Source organism: Podarcis muralis, chromosome 14, assembly GCF_964188315.1.
Source record: "Podarcis muralis chromosome 14, rPodMur119.hap1.1, whole genome shotgun sequence".
Taxonomy (NCBI): Eukaryota; Metazoa; Chordata; class Lepidosauria; order Squamata; family Lacertidae; genus Podarcis; species Podarcis muralis.
This window is the reverse complement of record NC_135668.1, coordinates 28,740,468-28,761,822: the sequence shown is the minus strand read 5'-3', so window position 1 is coordinate 28,761,822 and position 21,355 is coordinate 28,740,468. Positions and strand designations below refer to the sequence as shown.

The window sequence follows — 21,355 nt, the reverse complement described above, 5'->3', positions numbered from 1 at the left end:
ATCATTGAAGGGTGAATTGCATCCTGCCAATCTTTCCTGAATTATCACATGTGAAAATATAGAAAGTCAGCCCTCCACTAAAATCCATTACAGTATTTTAAACATATGAAACTCAAGAAGATTTCAAGAAGAAATCCAACTTAGCATCCTAGTTTATCATGCTTGATTAGGCTCCTCGCTGCTTGGGAGGACCAAGAGCAAGATTTCAAGCCTTGGGAGGAAGGAGAAGAGACACAAGTCCATACCTGAAGGTTCGTCAGTGTGACAAGAGCAATTAACATAACAGTATGACCCTGTTTAAATAGCATTCCCACATGAACTTTATTTCTGATCCTGCAGCTTGAAGTCCTGGAAGTCCTCCAAAGAAAGTGAGCTTGCAAGTACCAAGCATTCCTTTTATAAATACCCCAGTGATTACCAAAAGATCTCTTCTTCACTCTGGGGAGTAGTACAAGAGGTGCAATGAAAGGGAAGAGACGTGTGACACTGCTTGGAAAGCAGAAGTGTAACAAGATAGGCCAACAGCAAGGGTGCCAACAAATGACAACCCTCCCAAACCAACCACACCTCTTTTCAAACAAGCCTGGATATGAGGGGAGGAAATGCAGTCACATCGGAGTACACCCCTTCCGTTGCTTCAAAATTTCTTCTGATGGATTCTGCCTTCTTTTCATCCCTAGCTGGAAATGCAGGGGAAAGGAACTTGCAAAAATTATTGTATCAGACGCCATAGTTGAAATACAGCTCTCTTGCAGCAATTCCCATTTGACAGCCCCCAAATTCTCCCTCAATGTAAACAACTCAGTCCTGGGATGCATTCTTTTATTTCGAAGTACAAGCCCTATATTCAGCCCCAACTTTAACAAACACCTTCCAATACTGTTGCTCATTGCCCCAATAGAAATTCTGCCTAGACCTACTAGTAGCATCACTTCAAGGCACAGTTCCTGCATACCCAACAGTGCTGCTGATTGTATAATACCACCAGCAACTTTAAAACACCGCCTTTTCCTCACATTCCCTTGCTTACACCATTGCTGAACTATTCATATAAGGATACCGCCTAATCTTTAAACACATGCTCTACCTTTTTTGCAGTTGACTACTATTGCTTCTTTTCGTTTCCTCACCAGACAGAAAGAACAAGTGCCCCCCACCTCTTATTTCTGAGATAGTTTTTATTCCATGAAAACTATCAACATTTGACAGCAATTATTGTTATCTTGGGGAAGATTGTCACTTTCTTGCAAGCTTTCTTTCTACTCATCATTTCCCACTTGATGCCTGTATTCAAAGCCAGCCCTCTCATTTCAGGAGCCACACCCACCCTGCAACTGGAAAAGAAGTGTTTATATTTCTAGGAGACAGCGCCACATTTCTAGATGCTAGGGCAATATGGAGCTAGGATTTGTCCAGCCGTTCCCCATCACAATGATCCCCCCTCAAGAAACTCTAAGTCTTCTATCTAATTTCCTTCAACTCCTTTGACTCTTTTCAACAGAAGAACCCATTTCACAACACACCTCCCTGAACTATTTCCCCTGCCAAAAATTCTAACCCACCTGTCAACGCCCAGCCCCATTGTGGATCTAGCCTCGTCTTTTCAATTTCAGAGCATCCGCTGCTCTAAAGTACAGGTTTCATGCATTAGAAATTACGACCTATGCTTCCTAAGCTTTAAATAACTCCCAGATCACTTATATCCTCTTCCCATCCCATAATAACCAGCCCTCCTTCCAAATCCAAAATAACCTCCCTCCCTCCCTGAATCCATTCATTTCCTAACCCTTAACGCAGACCCACAACTTCGCCCTTTCCATTTCTACAGCCCTACAGCCTTTAAGTGCTCCCATCGCATCCCTAGCCTCTTCCCTCCCTCCCTCCCTCCCTTCCATCCCCACCCCTTTCTTCTCAGGGTCAGCAGTGTTCCTACCCACCCACCATTAACCCACTTTTTGATACAGACCCCACCGCACACATTTCTGCTCAACAGCCCCTCCCCATTGCTGGTCCTCCTCCCCGACCGTCCTCGCAAATGCGCGCACACGCACACCCCGGCGCGGGAAAGGCCCCCTCCTCGCTTGCTCGCTCGTCGAATCCAGCCTCCGACAGCTCTTCCACCCGTCGCCTTCCGCGGCTAGTCCCGACTGCGCCTCAGCTCGCTGGTTCCCAACCGGGCTGTCCTCCTTGGCCGACCGTGCCGCACTCTCCCATTGGCCCCCGCCGCCCTTGGTCGCTCCCCATTGGATCTCGTGTGCGCTCCCCGAACTCCGGTTGGCTCTCGCGCACGTCCGTAACGAAGGAGCTTTTTTTCGGCAAGCGCCCGCCCCCGCAGTTATCAGGTTAGTGTGCGCGCTTGTTGGCCGCGTTGGGGGATTCCGAGCGGAGCTGGTTGAGCGCTCAAAGTCCCTCTTGCCTCGCGCGCTGGCTTTGGTCGGGGGGGCGGGAGGGGGGGTCCCTGGCTTGCTCCATTGGTGTCAATACAAAAGAGGGAGCCGAGCGCAGCGCAGCGAGACGGAACGAGCCTCCTGCTGAATCAGGGACATGGACATGAAGAAAAGGATCCACTTAGAGCTGCGGAACAGGACGCCCTCCGACGTAAGCCTGTGCAAGGAGATTTTTATTTTATTTTTGTAATGTGGGGCGGGGGGGCTTTGTGAGAAGGTGTTGGTACGGGGGGCAGCTTGCAAAAAGAGAGCAAATACATCAGGAGTAAGGGGGCGCGCTCGCCGTGGGGAGAGGTGGGCGCCGTCTGTGCCAGCTGCCGTCGTGGGTGCTTTTGCTGCCCTTGAGGTGCCCACGGTGTGTATGTGTGCGCGCGCGTGGCTGTGTGTGTACCCACATGGGGGGGGTGCCCAAAAGCTCACGCGTTCGAGTCTGACCAAAGATGGGGCGGGGGGGGGGGTAAGAAAAATTACCACCCGGTTTCCAAGGCAAGTCTCCTTCGTGTTTGGTTGCCCGGGTGGCAGGGAAAATAGCGCCCCGGGAAAGCGCGTCGCAAAAGCCTCGGCATAATAATGGCTTGTCGAGTTGGCGCTGCGCTCCGGCGGGGACTGGAGGAGTTTGCTAGGATCAGGTTCTGGAGCCGGGCAGGTTGGGGGGTGGGTCTGCGAGCGACTTGGGGGGCGATCACCAGTTTTCATTGCCTCCTCGCAGCGGATCAGGCGAGGGTGACTGGGGAGCCATATTTGCAACTTTGTAGTCCTCATGAACGCGCCCTTTCTCTCTCCCTCTCATCCTCCCCCCCCAGATGTTGCGAAGCTCAGGCATAGTTTTTGGGAGGGTAGGGGGAGTTTGCATTCAAGACAAGGGTTGGAGGATGGGTGGGGGGCTTAAACCCTCCGATATAGCGAAGAGGGCAAGGAAGCTGGCGGCCGAAGCAGCCCCTGATGGAGCCACCATCCTCACGCAAACACAAGATACACAAAAAGGCGGGCGAAAGGAAGCGGGGGTTGCTGACTGGTTGAGTTACCCCCCTTTTCCTCGGGGCTGGACTTGGGATGTTGTTCTGCTTCTGCCTCTAAATAAAGCTGAAACTTTGTCCGAGCGAGGAAGAGGCTGGAGCTGCATTTTGTAAAGTCTCCCAGCCTCGCCCGGGCGATTTCCAGGGCTCCGTTTCCCTCCCTGGTGCCCATTTGCAACAGAAGAAAACACTTCAGCCTGTGTAAGGTTGGGGCGGCGGGGGGGAGAGAGAACTTGAGGCGCTGCATCCTTCCCGCCCCGCCGCCCAAGGAGAAATTAAGGTTGCCCGTTTCGAAGGCTGGTCTTCGTGGGGAGAGATTTGGGTGGCTTCTACTCTGCGTAAAGACGATGGCTTCGGAACCGGAGTGCGAGCTCTCATCTCCCCCTCCCATTCTTTTGCAAGAACTCGCCTGTGTCTGGGGAAGCAAGAGCCCCCCCTCCCCAACCCCACCCTCTTTAAAGATGTTTTCCTCCGCTAACGCGGGGGTGGGGGCATTTACGTAAGGTTTTAAAATCATAACGCAGTTTGGTTCCACCGTGCTGGTGGCGTTGGGGGGAAAATGGATCTGTCACCTGCCTCCTTTCGCCCCCATCTCCCTTACTACCCCTGCCTCGGAAGCAGCAGCAGCTGCAGCTCTCTGCGATTTCGGGCCCCTAGACAAGCGCAAGAACCTGACCTGCAGATTTATGTAACGTGCTCTTTAAAACTTTAAAAGAAAGAAGTCTGGAGGGGGGGGGCGCTTTTTATGGCACACACACCGGCGCAGTTCTGCTTCTCCCTCTCTCTCCGTCGCGGGTGTTGACTAAGGCTTGTGCGGGCAGACGCGTCTCGTGTGGCCGCGGGCGTGTTTTGTGTGTGCGCTCGTGGGGACGCCGGAGCCGCCTTGCTTGTGGGTCGGGAGCTCCGTCGGAAGAGCGCACTGCTCGGTCTCTCTCTCTCTCTCTCTCTCTCTCTCTCTCTCTCTCTGCCTCCGCCCCGCGGAAAGCCTCTGCCTAACTTGGGTCTCCTCGCTGGCGCTGGCCACACACACTCACTCCGAAGTAGGACACGGCGCCATCTTTCCCCCCGTCGAACTGCAAAGGAGAGAAGAGGCTGGGTTGGGAAGCGGAGGAGCCCTCTGGATCCACGCGAGGAGGAGGAGAACGCAATCTGCACGGACGCCTAGAAAACAAAACAAAAAAATATGGGGGGGGGGGGAACATGCTCGTTCTTAAGCTGGGCGGGGGAGTGTCTGTGGATCGCGGCGCCCGCCCGCAGGAATCTCTGCGCGCGGTGCATAATTCATGGGCAGAAGGTTACCTTTTCCTTCCCGGGCGGCGGGAGCAGCAGAGCGAGCGAGAGAGAGAGAGAAGCAGGGAAGCGCCTCCACCCACCCCGCGCCCTCTCCCCCCCCCCCCCGTGCGCACGCTTGGGCTCCGATCACGGGAACGGACGGGGTGGGGGGGATGGACGGTGGCGCTTAGCCGCCTCGGAACCAAAGGGGGCAGCCGCCCGCCTGCCTGCCTGCCTGCCTCCCTCCGCCGTGCGTGCGTGCGAGCGAGCCGAACATGACTGCCAGCTTCCAGGGGCTGCCATTTTGTCACTGGTGTCACTGACGCGGGAGGGGGAGAGGCGCGCCGTTTAGACGGGCAAAACGGCCAGGAAAAGGAGGTTTGCACAAGCATTACGGAAGTTGCACCCAAGGTGATTGCGGGGCGGGGTGTAGTTTGAAGGACGATCTTGCTTTCGGGGGCCCAGGAATTTCCCATCTGCTTGCTGTTGGCGAGAAGGGGGGGGGGGGGCTTTTTGGAATCAGCCAGTCATTTTAAAGTGCTTCCCGACAGAGACAATATTTGGGTCGGGAGGAAGGGTGGGCTGTGGCGAAACGCAGCGAGGGCCTTCCATCCTATTTGGGGAGGGGGCCTGTCTGGGGCTCCTGCCCTATAGATTCTACAGTCGTTCCTACCGCCCGTTGTCAGTGAATTTTCTTTGAATTGTGGAAGATGTGGGAATGCAGAGAGTCAAGGCCATCTTTCCTAATGAGACAGGAAGGTTCCTTTTCTCTTTGGCGGCAAAAATACTGGCTCTGGGTTTTTACTTTATTGTATTTGAGTTACCAGCAACAACCGTGGAGCTCCTTTCCTTTCGAAAAAGCAATTGATTGCCAGCAGTCCCACCTTAAGAGAAGGCAATGCTGCAAAACTTTCATTTACACAGTAGTGTATACTAGTTATTGCTGAAGAGAAATAAGTGGGGGAATTCTTTTATGTCCCCTAGCAGAGCCTACTGCTTAAAGGATTTCTTGTAGAAGGTTTGGCTACTGTCTTCCACAGCAATGACAGCTTAAAACCAGAATTTTAGCCATGGGATCACAAAATTTTATCAAGAGAATTTCACAGTATTCTGCAATTTCTTAATATCAGATTACTTCTACATAGGTACATTTTGTCATGGAAAAGATAATCATCTATTTAAAATTGTCTCAGTTAAAATGAAAGCTAGTATTGTTAATCTAGCTGATTCATTGGAATATAGTGAATTTATTTATAGTGTGGCATTCCAAACATGTATAAAAGTGGCTTTATACCTAACTACCTTTTGTTCATTTACTATTCATTAGGTTTTTGCTAGACATTTGAATATTTACTATTCATAAAGTTCTAGCCAAGCATTTGGATTTGTTTTATTAAAGACGCTTGCTTGGAAATAGGTTACAAATGTGTCCAAAGCAAGACAGATTAACTTCCAATAATTTTTTTGTTGAGGGTGATGTATTTGGAATAGTCTGTATGGTTTATTGGGTTGCTGGTGGTGGTTTTCTTTTTTTCTTTTTACAAGGATTGAAATTATGCAAGCCGAGTCCATTAAAAATCAAACAAATCCTCTGTTGGATCTCTGTTCTCTTGCCTTGATTATATGAATGGGAGCTTAGCTACAGCAGGACAGCCCAGTGGATTGTGTCCAGGACAAAGTTGATAGTTTTAACCTGGTGTATCATATGCCAGTCTTTCCCAACCTGGTGCCCTCCAGATGTTTTGGACTACAGCTCCCATCAGCCCAACATAATAAAGCTCTGCTGTGCTGGCTGGGACTGATGGGGATTGTAGTTTAACATATCTGGAGGGCACTAGGCTAGGGAAGGCTGCCATATGATGTTTTTCATGTTAACTCCTTATGCCCTGGACCTGGTGAATTTCAATTCTATATGACCCATTTAACTGAAATTTTTAATTTAGCAGAATTTCCTTTTGTTTCCTCACTTGTCTCAATATTCCATGGGTCTCTGTAAACAGAAGTTGACTTTATTGGAAAAACTATATGCATGCTTACCTACGCTGTAACACAGCTGGTTACTTTTGAGATCTGGTAATCCTGTTGGTTTACAACAGACATTAGTTTACACAGGTATAGTGGGCAAGACTATTGCACTCCATTTTTTAAGCTATTTACTTCATGGCAAAATCAAGGAGCAAGAAATCTAACTCACCCTGGGCAGCAAGGTGAGCCCCACCTACCTGAGCCTGGCACTGAAGAGGAGGGCTGGGGTGGGGATAATCTTCAAGCTGCATGGGGAGAGGCCCTCATTCATTTGGAACTGGGCTAGAGGATTTTCAGCCTGGTGTTTTACTTATGATGGGCTTGCAGCAGCATGTCTGAAGCTCTGTGTAACAACAGAAACAAGATTCCCGGTCCTTTCCCTTACTGTTAGGTGTGGGTAGGGGGGATTGAAAACTGGGTGGAGGGTTAACAGAATGGGGTATTGTGGAAAAGGGCATGACTGACTGACTGGGACACCGAACAGGAGGACACTGCAACAATTAGTTGCATGTCTTCTGTATCCCAGCTGGAAACTTTGAGAAGAAGGGGTGCCAAGAGATCAGTTGTAGTTGATCCCCTGAAGAAGAGTGAGCCTGGAAATATGGGATGATTGTAGATTTGTAGAATTGGAAGGGGTCCCAAGGGTCATCTAGTCCAACCCCCTGCAATGCAGGAGTCTTAGCGAAAGCATTCATGACAGATGGCCATCCAACCTCTATTTTTTTTTAAAAAATGCACTGCATATTTTATTTGTTCAGACATTTTATCCTTGTTGTTTTTAAAATATCTGATCTTGCAGCTGTGTGGCTTTTCACTTTTCTTCCCACATCCCAAAATCTGGTATGATAAATCCTGGGAGCCTGTTGCCTGGTTGGTGGAGAAGAGTTGGCTGGACTTCAGCCCCAGCTTGGCTGTAATAGAGGATGAGAAAAGGGTGGGGGGAAATATTGGTGCAACAAGGAGGATCTCGTGCCACTTGCTAGGGAGGGCAGTTGAGTGGTTGATGGCTCCTAAGTATACAATTATGTGTACTAGGCACTTCTGTGCTTTAGCAGGGAGCTCAGTCCTTGCTCACATGCTCTTGCTGTTCAGTTTCTCTCTCCAATAACCTTCCTTTTGCTGAGACAGCAAGGAGGTGCTGGCTTTGCTTAATGCAGTTCTTCAGCCATCTGGCTCCCAGAGGCTCTGCCTGCCTGCCTGCCTTTGATGGGAGGGGTTCCTTTGGTACTCTGTAGGGAGAGTATTCCTGCAAGATGTAGTTCTTTGCTGCTGCTGCTGCTGCTGCTGCTGCTTGTTTTTATCTGATGTGATTTCCACATTGCAAGCCAGGTAAGCAGTGCTGAAGGAACCTGTTCCTGCAGAGGGAATGCCACAGAGGCAATTTCCAAACATGTTTGTTCACTGTAATTGTTGAACAGAGGCTAGACTGTCTGAAAAGGCAAACGGTGGATTCACTATTTTTTTTAGAAGTATAATAACCTGCTGGCTTTGTATGGAGAAGAAGGAGGTACACCTCCATCTCCTCTTTATAAAATGCCTAATGGTGAACTATATTCTAGTGACATTTCATAGTGACACACACACACACACACACACACACACACACACACACACACCCCGCATGTGTTTTTCTCTGGTCTTGACTACCTGACATCTGAGCAGCATGAGCCTGGCTGTTGGATCAGGCCGAAGGTCCATGTAATCCAGCACCCTATTCTCACAGTGGTCAACTAGATGCCTCTGGGAGGCTTTCAAACAGGTCCTGACCTTAGTTCTGCATTGTTTTCCCCCCAACTTTTTTTTTCCAGTCACTGGCCTGGTGTTTTTCATTTGAGGGACCCTGTACCTCAGTGTGCTAACCTCTTATTCGAGGACTCCTAGGTTTCCACCCGTTGTTCTACTTAACGGTACTATTTATGGGTCACAATGATATTTTCAAAAAACCCAACATGCCCTTTTATGTGCCCTGTCTGGTACTAAATAGCACACCTGCACAAATCCCTTGACATGAATGAGAGCTGTGCCAGAGCAACCAGCTGAGCTATCCCATCTGTAATTAAGTCATAATTTGGCATAAGAAGAGCCCTGCTAGTTCAGGCCAAAGGCCTATCTAGTCCAACACCCTGTTCTCACACTGTGGCTGACTAAATACCTATGGGAAGCCCTCAAAACAGGATGAGAGTGCAACAACAGCGCTCTCCCTCTTTGTAAACCCCAGCAACTGGGATTCAGAGACATAGTGCCTCCTACTCGACATAAATTAAGAAAGCTACAGGCATCCCAAAATAACAGCTGTGGATTGTTCAGTAACAGAGGATCCCCTCTGTGAAGCCAGCTTTGAGGTTGCACCAAGACCGTTGGAGATTTCTTTTGTCTCCCCACATCCTCCCTAATTTGGGCTGGGACAAGTAGGAGGCTGCCTAAAAATACTTTTATGGGAATTAGCCATGGAAGGGAGTCCTCCTTTGGACTAGAGGCTCACCACACCTTAAATTCTCACACAGTTATTATGGCAAAAGGTTTCATGGACCTGAGCCCACAGAAACCTAGGGCATAATAAACGTGTTCCTTTCTAAGGTCTCTGGCTGTTTTTGCTGCAATAGACTAACCCTGTTACCTTTCTGGAAATTACAATAAATGCCATTTTGTTTATTAAATTGCTGTTGCACCCTTCTTCCAAGGAGCCTAGTTCCTCCCCGTCCCCTTTGTGAGATGACACACACAGAGATAGAATGAGGGCCCCCATTGAGAGCTGCACAGATGGAGGCAGGTTTGAACTTAGTTCTCAGTCATAGTCGGATGCTCTGCCAACTGAACTACCCTGGCTCTCAGTTGCTGGGGCTTCTGTAGGCTAGGAGGGCCAGTCAGAGGCAAGACCATTCCAGGAGGCTGGAAGAACAGAAAGCTCCCTGGTGTTTGATTTATTTGTGTAGATACTTACACTGGCCAAATATATATATTGCGAAGAGTGCCATTTTGAATCCACAACAAATCTCTTCTCATGCAAGATCATAGCCAGGGTGTTGGGCCCTGGGCGATGAAGGTTAGGCTGAAATGCACTGCAGGACCACAGCTAGCTGGGCTCAGGCATGCAAGGTCAGTGGGTGGATTCAGATGGCTTATCAGCAAGCCATTCATGTAGGGAGGAGTGTGTATTAGAGAGTGGTACCATATTTCGTCGTTCCCCCCCCATGCTATAAAAGGAGGATCTTTTGCTATGTGAAGCACTTAAATGATGCAGAACACTTAACAACAAGGATCTTCCTGGGAACAAGTAGCAGCAACCTTCAAAAGCAAACTTCACAGAGGAAGCTGAGGGGCCTATTGCAAGGAAGATCCAGAGAAACCAGTTTGGAAAGCAGTCTTGGGTTCCGTGAAGAGCGAAGCTGTGGGGTGCCAGGATTCGTCAGCAATGCAGGGGTGTGGTGATCTGTGCTTTAAGCGGAGGCAGAGAAGCTGCCTAGAGATCTCTACTCTTCTCACTGTGCACTTTTGTAATAAGTTGCAAAGGCCTGTTTCAGCTGCCCTCAATGCAACTAGCACAAAACCACCCGAGGACAGTTTCAAGGAACAGAATGTATCATTTGGAGAAGGACCCGTGATAAGGGGACATGATAAAAAAAACAAAAACCTTTTTAAGCAGCCATCTAATTTCACTGGGGCTTTTAAACCATCAAAATGAGTGGGAAACCTCAGGCTGTCTGTGTTCCTTGGCACTCTCTGAAAAAGCCACACACCCACTACCAGGCAACTGCTGCTCCATCTCCCCCTTGAGCACTTTTACCTGGCTGGAAAGAGACTGACATCTGATCGTGCCTCTTGCATGCTTGGATGGAGGGCAGGGAGGGGGTGTGAGTGTGATGAAACTAGCCTACTGCTCAAAGGTAGAATTTATACTTGTTGCCCTGCCCACATCTGCCTCTGGCCCAACCCAACACTGGCACATGGCACCCAGAAAGTTGCCCAGAAGTGAGTATCTTGGGTAAATTTATTAAACAATTAATATAAAATATCTTAAGTGGTGAAGAAAATTAACTTATATTTGATGGCAGATTTCTTGTGCGTCGAATGATGTTTGCACATGGTTGGATATGGGCCCTCCTGAAAAACCCAGTACATCTGCTTAACTGTCCTTTGCAAGCAATTATTGTGGAAGTGAAAGTATAGCTGTAAGCTGCCTTGAGTCCCTGTCAGGGGGAAAAGGTGGGGGGAATAATAATAATAATAATAATAATGGAAGAACGGGATCTTTTATAGTTATGGCAGATACATTTTAATATAAGTAGTAAGGCATAATAGAGGATCAAGATACAGTTGCAGACATAGCTTGTGTCTGCTTTTCTCTGAATATTAATGTCAGATCACACCTGGCGTATAGTGTCCATTTCTGGGTGCCACAATATAAGAAGGATATTGACAAGATGGAGCGAGTTGAAAGGAGGGCAACCAAGATGATTAAGCGTCTGGAAACCAAGCCTTATGAGGAATGGTGGAGGGAGTTTAGCCTGGTAAAGAGGAGACGGAGAGGAGATATGAGAGCCATCTTCAAATAGGGCTGTCAAATGGAAGATGGCACAAACTTGTTTGCTCTGGACGGTGGAACCCGAACCAATGACTTCAAGCTACAAGAAAAAGATTCCAACTAAACATCAGGAAGAACTTTCTAGTGAGAGCCAGTGCTTTTTTCCCTATGGGGACGCAGGGGTACACATACCCCTAAGTATTTTGTGAATCTAGGTTTGGCCTCATTGAGGGGCAGTATTTCAATATGAGTAGGAAAATGAGAGTACCCCTAAACATTTTTTTTTAGAAAAAAAGCACTGGTAAGAGCTGTTCGATGGTGGAACAGACTCCCATGAGATGTGGTGGACTCTCTTCCTTGGAGGTTTTTAAGCAGAGGTTGGATGGCTGGATGCCATGGCTGCTTTAGTGGATATTCCAGTATTGAAAGTGTTGGACTAGATGACCCTTTGCACCCCTTCCAACTCTACAGTTCTATGATTCTAATACAGTGGTACCTCGGGTTACAGACGCTTCAAGTTACAGATGCTGCTAACCCAGAAATAGTACCTTGGGTTAAGAAATCATGCTCTGGTGGCACGGCAGCAGCAGGAGGCCCCATTAGCTAAAGTGGTGCTTCAGGTTAAGAACAGTTTCAGGTTAAGAACAGTCCTCCGGAACAAATTAAGTACTTAACCAGAGGTACCACTGTAGGTACTGTGTCAGTCTAGGATCGGTGGGGGAACCAACTGTCACCTTCCAGATGTTGTTGGTCTCCCAACTCCCATCAGCCTCAACCAGCATGGCCAATGGTCTGGGGTCCAACAACATCTGGAGGGCACAGCTGGTTCCCCTTCCCTAGCTTAGGTGGAGGAAGGAGTGGGGCTGTGGCAGGTGCATTTTGCTTTAGGGTTCTTCTCTCCCCTCCTTGTCTTTGCTAAAAGATGCTGTATTCCTCTGAGGCTCTTAGTTCCACACCCACCCACCCCGCTATCGACATCAGTTGCTTAAGCCTTCTTCTTTGTTATCTTGAGCACAAGCTGGCAGCATATGGTCAGATAGACAACAGTCTTGATCAGCTGTGTGCTGATCTTGGGGGTATTCTGATTTACTGAGGTCACACAGGGGCCTGGTTAGGCACTGTTAAAGTTACAAGAATAAAAAAGCTCCATATCAAATCTGCCAAACGAAACCAGCTGAGGATGCATGTCAGAATGATGAGGATATAGGGCACACTCAGGCTTTGGAGTGATGCTAACACTGCCTGTTGCTTCTTTCCTGGTGGTAGGATGTTCCTCGCTCCCACCACCTGCAATTGATTCATACTATACTAGATTGAGGACCTTAAGAACAGTTACTCCTGAACTAAAATTAAAGGTGCAATTTTGTAAAAACGTACAGCCGTTTACAAAGACACGCAGTTTTTGCTTAGATGTGACATTAAAATGCATAACGTTTATTTGTAAGCATGCCCTATTGATTTTGGTGTGTTTAGGGTCATAGTTTTACTCTAGTGTAATTAGAGGGCCTGCAGCAATTCAGCTGTGGGAAGGTGTGTTTCATTCACGGAGCTTAGAGCAGCATATTTGCAGATGAGCTCCGTTTTATCCTCACAACAACTCAGTGAGGTAGGCTAGGCCGAGTGAGTGACTGGTTCAAGGACACCTGTTTCACAGCTGAGTGAGGATTTGAGCCCACTTCCAACAGGCTGCCGACTGCACTTACTGGCTCTCTCAATCTCTCTATTCATTTTTATACCATAGTGTACATAAATAGTGAGTTGTCTCCTTCCGTAAGGTAACTAGTATCCTGAAATCTATAGAGTGAATGGAAAAGAGTCAATGGGCCAAGTCATTTGTTGATCTACAGTGTAATCTAGCTCAATAGATGAAGAGAGATTTCCTAGTAGCTTTTTATGGTAAACCGAGACCAATAATTCTTGAAGTGCTGTTGCAGTTTGCCTCAAAACAGCTTGTATGTTCGCTTAAGGTGGTGGTTGCAACTAAATATAATTTAACTTAATATTTTTGTTGTTAATTTTTATCTGCAGGTTAAAGAACTTGTTCTCGACAACTGTAGATCAAATGAAGGCAAAATTGAAGGTCTGACAGATGAATTTGAAGAGCTCGAATTCTTAAGTACAATCAACGTAGGCCTCACCTCAGTTGCAAACTTACCAAAGTTAAACAAGCTTAAGAAGGTAGGTGTTGTTGCTGTTTAGTCGTTTAGTGGTGTCCGACTCTTTGTGACCCCATGGACCAGAGCACGCCATGACCCCATCGCCCGTCTTTACTCTTCCAAGTAGCACCCACTCTCCCTTCCACCTCTTACCCTCAAGGTGGGTAGATGTCTTTATTTAGAAAGAAAAGAAAGGCATTCTTATTAAAGCATGGAATGAGTTTGCCAAAGAGGAACTTTTACATCAGATGTTTAGATTTCCTTATGGCAAAAGAGCAAAGCAAAATTGTGGTGTTTTATTTTAAGTTATTAATAGTAAGACACATATTTCTACGTAATGAGAGTTCCTAATGCATAAACTTCATCTCTGACATTTTTGACTCTCTCCTCCTTAATCTTTTCAGCATAAACCCCCTTGACCCAACTGCTTCTCATCTTCTCCTTTGCTTCTTCCATCCATCTTTCCCTCTGGGCTGATTCTCTCCTGCCCTGCCCCGGACACTCCTTTGCTCTTGCCTTCACCAAGAGCTCCTCTGTGTCTGCTGTAAAATTCCCTCTGTCAACTCATCACCTTCTCCCTTTCAGCACGGCACCTTGTCCACCATGCTCTGCCTTGTGCTCCTTCCATGACCTCCAATCTATTGATCCAGTGGCCTACCCAGCAGCCTCCCCTCTTTCCCATGTCTGCCCGACTCCTGTGTTTCCTGCAGTTTGCACCTTCGCTTCATCTGTCTCATCTGCTCTTGACTTCCTTAACCCTTTCCCAGCGTTTTTCTTTGCCCCTTTCAGCCCTCCTAGCTCATTCCCTCCATTTGATACCTCTCTCCATGGCCTTCTGAAGCTGAGTTACCTGTGGAGAACTAAAGAGTGGACCAACATTGTCCATTAGAAGCTCCCATATTCTCCTCTGCATCTTTATCTACCTGCCCAAGCAGCACCATTTTGCCTCTCTGATTCACACCAGCTGCAGGAATTTTCACTTCCCGTCTTCCTCCTTTTGATGCCCTCCTCGGGCACGTCCCACCCCACCCCCTTCTTGTTCCCTGCCCAAGACTTTTCCTCCTTATTCAGTGCTGAAATGGAAACCAGCAGCTCTGATTACTTGCCGCCTCTCCTCTTTCGGCTGCCCTTCATCCTGCACCTCCCTCTTTGCTTTCCGTTACTGCTTGATGAGCTGACTGCCCTGTAACCCCTCTCAGCACATGCTTCCGTGATCTCCTCCCTTTTTGGAGTTGTCCTCTCCAGCACCATTATCCCTTCTCCACATACACAGCTTTCCCCTTCTCTCCCACGGCGCTCAAACGTCCTGCAGTTTCCCTTGGCCTGTCTTTACTCTCCCAAGTGCCACCCCCTGTCCCTTCCACCTCATACCCTCAAACTCCTGGTGCACATGCTGCTTACTCCTATTGCCTCACCTCTCCTCTTGACACCCTCCGGTCTGGGTTCTGCCCCCTGAACGCCACTGACTCTACAGTCTCAAAAATCATTGCAAGATCTGAAGGTGCTACGTTCCTCTTGACTTTCTGCTGCCTTTGATACAGTTGATTCCCCCCATCCACTGCTCCAGGCTTGCCTCCTTATGCCCTGGATCTCCAAGATGCTGTCCCCTGCTGGATCTTTTCCTACATGTCTTAATAGTTCCTTCAGTGTTTTCGCTGGTGGGAGCTCTTCCTGTGCTTCCCTTCTTTCTGTTTGTGTCCTTCAGGTCCTCTACAATATTTTCTCTCTCCACAAGAAGGGTTGGGTTTCTTTTGTAGCCTGATAGTCAGAGTCCTCTCTGGGAAACTTTCCAAGGGCCACATGTCAGTGGTGGGTGGGGCCAGAGGCAAAAGCGGGTGGAGCAACAAAAGCTGTATTGTATAGTAGGCTTGTTTCTACACACATTCATACACACCCTCTGCAAGGGCACATTCCAGCCAGGCAAAAACCCTTAAGGGTGTGAAGCAGGGCCTTTGAGAGGCGTGGCCTGAGGAGAGTTCAAAGGGCCAGACAGAGAGGCAACCCCCCCCCCACCTCTGCTCTCTACGCTGTCCCCAGGCAATTCAGGTCAGTGCAAGCCATTCTGCAGAGCCATTTTAAAGCCCCAAACTTTAAAATGTGATTGAATCCTGAAAACTGCAAAATGTGTGGACCATTTATATATATATTTTTGCCCTCAGCTCGAGTTAAGCGACAATAGAATCTCAGGAGGACTGGAAGTATTGGCAGGAAAATGTCCGAACCTCACACACCTAAACCTAAGTGGCAACAAAATAAAGGATCTCAGTACAATAGAACCTCTGGTAAGTCGGTGCAAAGCTGTCAGAGAGCCACCTGAGGCCAGCTTTTGATGCCATGGCCCACACTAATGCCCATGATTCATGGTGGGGCTTTCCTTTCCTGCTGCATTTGGGGCCCTGGCGCAGATGTGGTCACCAGAGTATTGGATTGGAACTGAGGCACCTCAGGCTCAAAATCACCACCACTCAGCCATGAAGTTGACTTTGGGCCCATCCACTGTCCTTGGCCTAACCCACTTCACCAAATTGTTGTGGGGGTCAAAGCGGGGAGGGGGACAATTTTTGCCTTGACGGAAAGGTGGGACTATAAATAACAGCAACAAAACAATTGCGTGTATGGGTGGAGTCCCCTTGGGTGCCTCCTGCCCGTTTCTCCTCTCCTGATTGGCCTTGTGGGTGCCCAAACCTTACACCCCATGACCTCTTTGCCACCCAGTTTTGTTCCAGCGGCCCTCTAGCCCATCCTCATCAGAGTTTGTCTCTCAGGAAGGCCTAGCAATGAGTGGTTGCTTCCTCATTCAGCCAGTGGTGTTCCTGGTCTATTTTTTGCCTTTGCCCCTTCCAGGATCATCCAGTCAAATTTACCTTTCTTGTTTCCTGGTGGCTCTTCAGCAGCAGAGTGTGTGTGCCTGCTAGTGGCACAGGGAAGGGGATGGAATAGTCAGTGTGTGGTGCATTGCAAGAGATTTAACACCGTACATTCAGTCAGTCATCCTTGCCAGGGCCCTGTAACTTGGGTGCGGGGAGGGGGGGGGGTTGCCTGTGGCTGCATGAGCTGTTTATGGCCAAGACCAGATCTGAGCAGTATTTCACCCTCATAGCCCCCAAACATCACCACACTGTCAGAATTTCTTCTCCACCTGCTGCTGCTGCACTTTGTTTGCTGCATTTATATGGTGCTTTTCTCCCAAGGGCATTTATATGGTGCTTTTCTCCCAACTAAAAACAAACACAAAATGAAGCTTGTGAAAAACAAAGCAAGAAAACAGTAGAGTTGTGTCAGGCCCTTGATGCAGTAGATGTCAGGCCCTTGATTCCAGAGCTGATGGCCTGAAGTTCTCCTTCCTCCCATCATTTTATTAGCCAATAAAATGTTTGCTACCCTCTGAACCCAACAGCTGAGGGAGCCTTCTTAAAATTCCAGAAGTGGTGCAAATCTTCTGGCTGCAGCGTAGCCGCCTTTTTGCTCCCTTTTGCTCTTGATTGACACGCAGAGTTGTTTCCACAGCTCCCTCTGGTGGTCACTTGAAGGGTTGATGTTGCACATTGCTCGGAAGCAAGGTCTCTTTGAATTCTCAGGGCAGCCACAGGTGGCACAGCAAGTTTATTTCTCTTTCCATGTGTCTGAGAGATTTGGGACTCTTCCTTCTCAAGCCTCGCAGGGCCCAACCAAGCCCATCCTGGTCGCTGCAGTGGCTTAAATCTGCTAGGTATCTCCTGATGTGTCAGCTAGAAGACCTTCCTTCCTGTTCTGGGAGCATCTTTGCTTTTTAATACATACTTGGTGAGCTTTGGTTTGATTCTGATAGGCGAAACCCTTCATTTGCCTTTCAGGAAAAGTTAGAAAACCTGAAGAGTTTAGATCTTTTCAATTGCGAGGTAACTAACTTGAACGACTACAGAGACAACGTCTTCAAACTCCTCCCGCAACTCACGTATCTCGACGGATACGACCGGGATGATAAAGAGGCCCCCGATTCAGATGCTGAGGGCAATGCGGAAGGCTTTGATGACGATGAGGAGGAGGAAGATGGTAGGTCACTTGGTTCCTTACCTCTGTCTTGTTAGTGGAGTTTCCCAAGAGTAGAAACAAATGCCCTTGTGCTGTTTCTATATTAAGAACCTCCGGCAAAATTTGCTGCAGCTCAGTACTTTAACAGCACTCTAGTTTTATCCCGAAAAAGGTTGGTAAAATATAAGAACAGACTTTCTGGATTGGACAGAAACTATCCATCTAGTTGACTAGTCTATGTCCAACAGCAGCAGGCAGGCAGATGCCTCTGGGAAGCTCCCCAGAAAGTCAGGGCAATGATCCTTTTTTGCTGGTTGTTGCTCACACCTGCTGTTTAGAGGCTCCACTTAAGCTGTCATGGAGAATAGCTTAAGTCCCCTTAGCCTCGTGAGCTGCACATTGCTTTTTCAGATGCTCCCTTTGAATTTCTGCGGCGTTGCCTGCTTTAGCTCTTTATCATTCTTGTATTTTAGCCCCTCTCCCCTCCCCATCCAAGTACCACAAGAGCCTGAGGTTTGCCACATCCCATGATAGTGAGTGCTGTGGTGCATCAGGTCACTAGAGCAGAAAGCCTGATTCCGCAGCATCACGGTCTTTTCCCAGCTCCCATCAATTACACCAACTCTTGGCACGAGAAGGACCTCCGGCCGCCACTTGGCTTTACTTGGCTGTAGCTCCTGTGAATTTTATCGTGAGCCTGGCAGGCAGAAATCAAGCAGGTGGCATCTTTCCCCACCGCGACTATCGCCATGCCCAGGAAATGCTTTTCCTACTCAGCTTGCGCATGTCAGGCTGCAGGAAGACTTGATGGCAAGCTGCTCTCAAGCAGACCCGCACTGCCCCCCAGTAGGTCCTTGCAGCAAATCGACCTTGTGACCTTGCTTGCTTTTTGCAGAAGAGGAATATGACGAAGATGCTCAGGTAGTAGAAGATGAGGAAGATGAGGATGAAGAAGAGGAAGGAGAAGAGGAGGATGTAAGCGGGGAAGATGAGGTAAGAATGTCATTTTGGAGGGGCGAGGATATAGCTGAGAGTCTCTCACTGCTGAACCAGTGCTGGAAGGAACTCAGGTCCTGGGATTCCTTAGGCGCCATTGTAGATTCTTTCCCTCCCCTTTGAAATCTCTACAGTATTTCCCAATAGCTTTGCCAGCTTGAAAAAGTTCTGTACAAGGACAAAGCATGCATTTTCCGCTTTCTTTCCCACAGGAGGATGAAGAAGGGTTCAACGATGGTGAAGTAGATGATGAAGAGGAGGAAGAAGAAGCTGGTAAGTGCAGAACTGAAATAGGAAAAATAATCACCTCCTTGTGAATGGTCAAAGGGTTACAGCAACGCAAGCTTAGAGTCTGAATAGCCCATTCCTGCCATTGTGCCCAATAAGAGATAGAAAATGCCACATGGAGGAAAATCCATGACTGCAGTGTGATAAGATTTTGAGATATTTCACATGGAGGCTCTTTTCACAGAGATTCCTTCAAGATTCTTGACTTCGGATCTTCTGTGCCGTTTCCCCCTCAAGCCCTGCAGAGAGGCTGCTGGCTTCCTCCTGCCGGTTGTGGCTGTTTGATAAATGATAAATCATTTTTGTGCAGATGTTTTTATTCTTTGCACATACTTCATGTGGTGCAGAGGTGTGTTTTTTAAAATAATAAGCGTTTGGTAGACAGGACGATGGGATCTTCTTTCTGGTGGCCCCCAAACTGTGGCACTCCCTTCCCATAGAAGTGTGTTATCTGTGTCGACGCTTGGTGCCTCTGGCTGGTTTTATTTATCCTGGCCTTTGGAAATGAAATAGAATTTTTTACTTGCCTTCCCTGTATGGTATTGTTGTTAGCTGTTCTATGTTTTTGTTTGTCGATTATTTTGTACGTGCTTGTTTAGTCTATGTAAACTGCTCTGGACCCTTAGGGTGCGAAAGCCCTGAGACAAAATTGAGCTGTCTGTGCATCACTATTTGGCCCTTCAGTGGCTGGATCTGAGTGTGGGTTGCTGAGACACTGCTGGTAGATGGCATTTGGGATTTGTTGGCCTCCCACCCTCAGTCTGCCCTCTGACTGACCCTCTAGTTGCTGCTCAGGTTTTCCTGCTTCAAATGTGAAGACCATCACAGGCCTAAGCTGTGCTGGATTTGATGTGGAACAAGGTCATTCTATGCTCTGGCACAGAAAGGAGAATTTTACAGTGCTGCTTCTTCAACATACCGGCTCAATGAGCTTGCCAAAAATATCCCTGCAATGGAACAAGTGCCAAAACCACGGGGCCTGGGAGGCGTTAGGTCTCTCACTTGGGAAAACCATAACACAGCCTTTAATTTCTTTTCGCAGAAGAAGAAAAAGGACAGAAGAGAAAACGAGAACCTGATGATGAAGGAGAAGAAGATGAAGATGATTAAACTCAAAATAATCTGTTGTGGGGAGGGGGTGGGGAATAAATTTCCTACTGTGATTTGACTGTTTCTACCCTGTATTTCACCCCTCCCCCCCCTCCCCGGAGTGTAACGTTGCTGTGGGATCGAGCGGGACATGCATAATTGGGCGGGCGAAGGAATTAAAATATCATTTTTTAAACAACAACAACAACAACCTGCCACTCTTACTTTTTGTTCCTGAATAATTTCCTTTTGTGCCCATTATTAGTTCCTGTTAATGCAATAACAAATATAAAGCAAGTGGTGAATTTGTTTCTTGGAGTGGATCATTCTGGACACAACTTGAGTTTTGTTTTGTTTTTGAAAAGACGAGCGAGTAAATTTCCACATGTGATGCAAAGGTGAGATCTTTGGGGTCCTGAGAATGGCTTTTGCCAGTCTCTAGGCATTTTTTCTTCTACTTCTTCTGGATGCAGCAATTTTTTGCGGTGAAAGCATTCCAGCCACAGCAGCGGGGGTGCAAGCAGCATCTTGATAAAGTGTTTTTCTTTGTTGCCTGTTTGTGAATGGCTGCCGTTCCCAGGAAAACACACACACACACACACACACACACACTCTATTTCCTCCACTTCCTGTAGGTATCTTTTTACTTTTGCTGTTTGTAAATAGTGACCAAATACGTAATCTCTTTCCCTGACTCCTGGCCCTTTACCACCATTTGATTTGGTTTGGGGTGGTGACTTTGCAAATCTTCCGTTGTGGGTTCCCCCCATACTTGTTATTATTATTTTTTAGAGCACAAGCCACCCCCTGAGGGGAATCTTCCTTGATTTGGAGATGGCCGGGCAGACATTGATTCCCCTTGAATTGTGCCCTTTCTTTATTTCAGGTATATGGAAAAGTTCTCTGTCAACGGCAGTCATTGAAATATATATATAAAAATATATATAAAAAGTGTTCCTAATTTCCTGAGTTAACTGGTGAAATGAATCTGACAGTTGTAATAAAAAAGAAAATGTTTGAACCCTTTTAACTAAGGTGTGTACTATTTTGGTCTGTAAAATATTATATATATAGATATATTAACACCTCCTTAATGATAAGTGAATGAGAATCTGTTTCCACTTGTGCTCTGTAATACTCTTGAAGATTTTTACAAACCTTTAAATACTGGAGGGGGGTGGGAGACGGACAATGCCGCATGTCTAGCCTAGGCTGGTTTCCTTTCGTACACTCAAGCACGGAATGCTAATTGCAAAAGTTGTATTTTCTTACCATGTTGCGAAGTCATTTAAATTGACTGTGCAACATTCCTAGTTGAATGTACAGTTTTAATTTCATATCCCTCTTTAAAAAGATAGTTAGAAGTGACTTGTATTTCCTAGTCAATATCTCACCTGTGTATAAAAGACAAAAGCAAAAAAAAAAAAAAAAAAAGAATATTGCAACCTTCCCTCTTGCTCCCCAAAGAGCCAAACTTTTTCAGTTTTATGTCTTGTTTGTCATTGATGAATTTCAATAAATCTTTTTATACAA

General features: G+C 47.4%; 2 protein-coding genes across 5 annotated transcripts in view; one reads left to right on the top strand and one right to left on the bottom strand.

Moving 5' to 3' along the window:
• Positions 1–2,317, bottom strand: part of LOC114584774 (uncharacterized) — a 17,341-nt gene extending 15,024 nt beyond the window's left edge. Inside the window, exon 1 of one of the 2 annotated variants that reach the window (XM_077919067.1) lies at positions 2,046–2,317. The gene's annotated coding sequence lies outside the window, so the exon portion shown is untranslated. The remainder of the gene's footprint in view (positions 1–2,045) is intronic. The other variant, XM_028706854.2, reaches the window with a different exon arrangement.
• ANP32A (acidic nuclear phosphoprotein 32 family member A) overlaps positions 1–21,355 on the top strand; it is a 25,506-nt gene extending 4,151 nt beyond the window's left edge. The window contains exons 1-7 of one of the 3 annotated variants that reach the window (XM_028706858.2): positions 2,461–2,598; positions 13,311–13,460; positions 15,598–15,720; positions 17,272–17,470; positions 18,345–18,442; positions 18,658–18,718; positions 19,776–21,355. In XM_028706858.2, coding sequence (XP_028562691.1) covers positions 2,545–2,598; positions 13,311–13,460; positions 15,598–15,720; positions 17,272–17,470; positions 18,345–18,442; positions 18,658–18,718; positions 19,776–19,843 — 753 coding nt within the window. In that variant the 5' untranslated portion in view covers positions 2,461–2,544 and the 3' untranslated portion in view covers positions 19,844–21,355. Of the gene's footprint in view, positions 1–2,460; positions 2,599–4,019; positions 4,152–13,310; positions 13,461–15,597; positions 15,721–17,271; positions 17,471–18,344; positions 18,443–18,657; positions 18,719–19,775 lie in introns of those variants that run through there. The other 2 variants (XM_077919070.1, XM_077919071.1) reach the window with 2 other exon arrangements.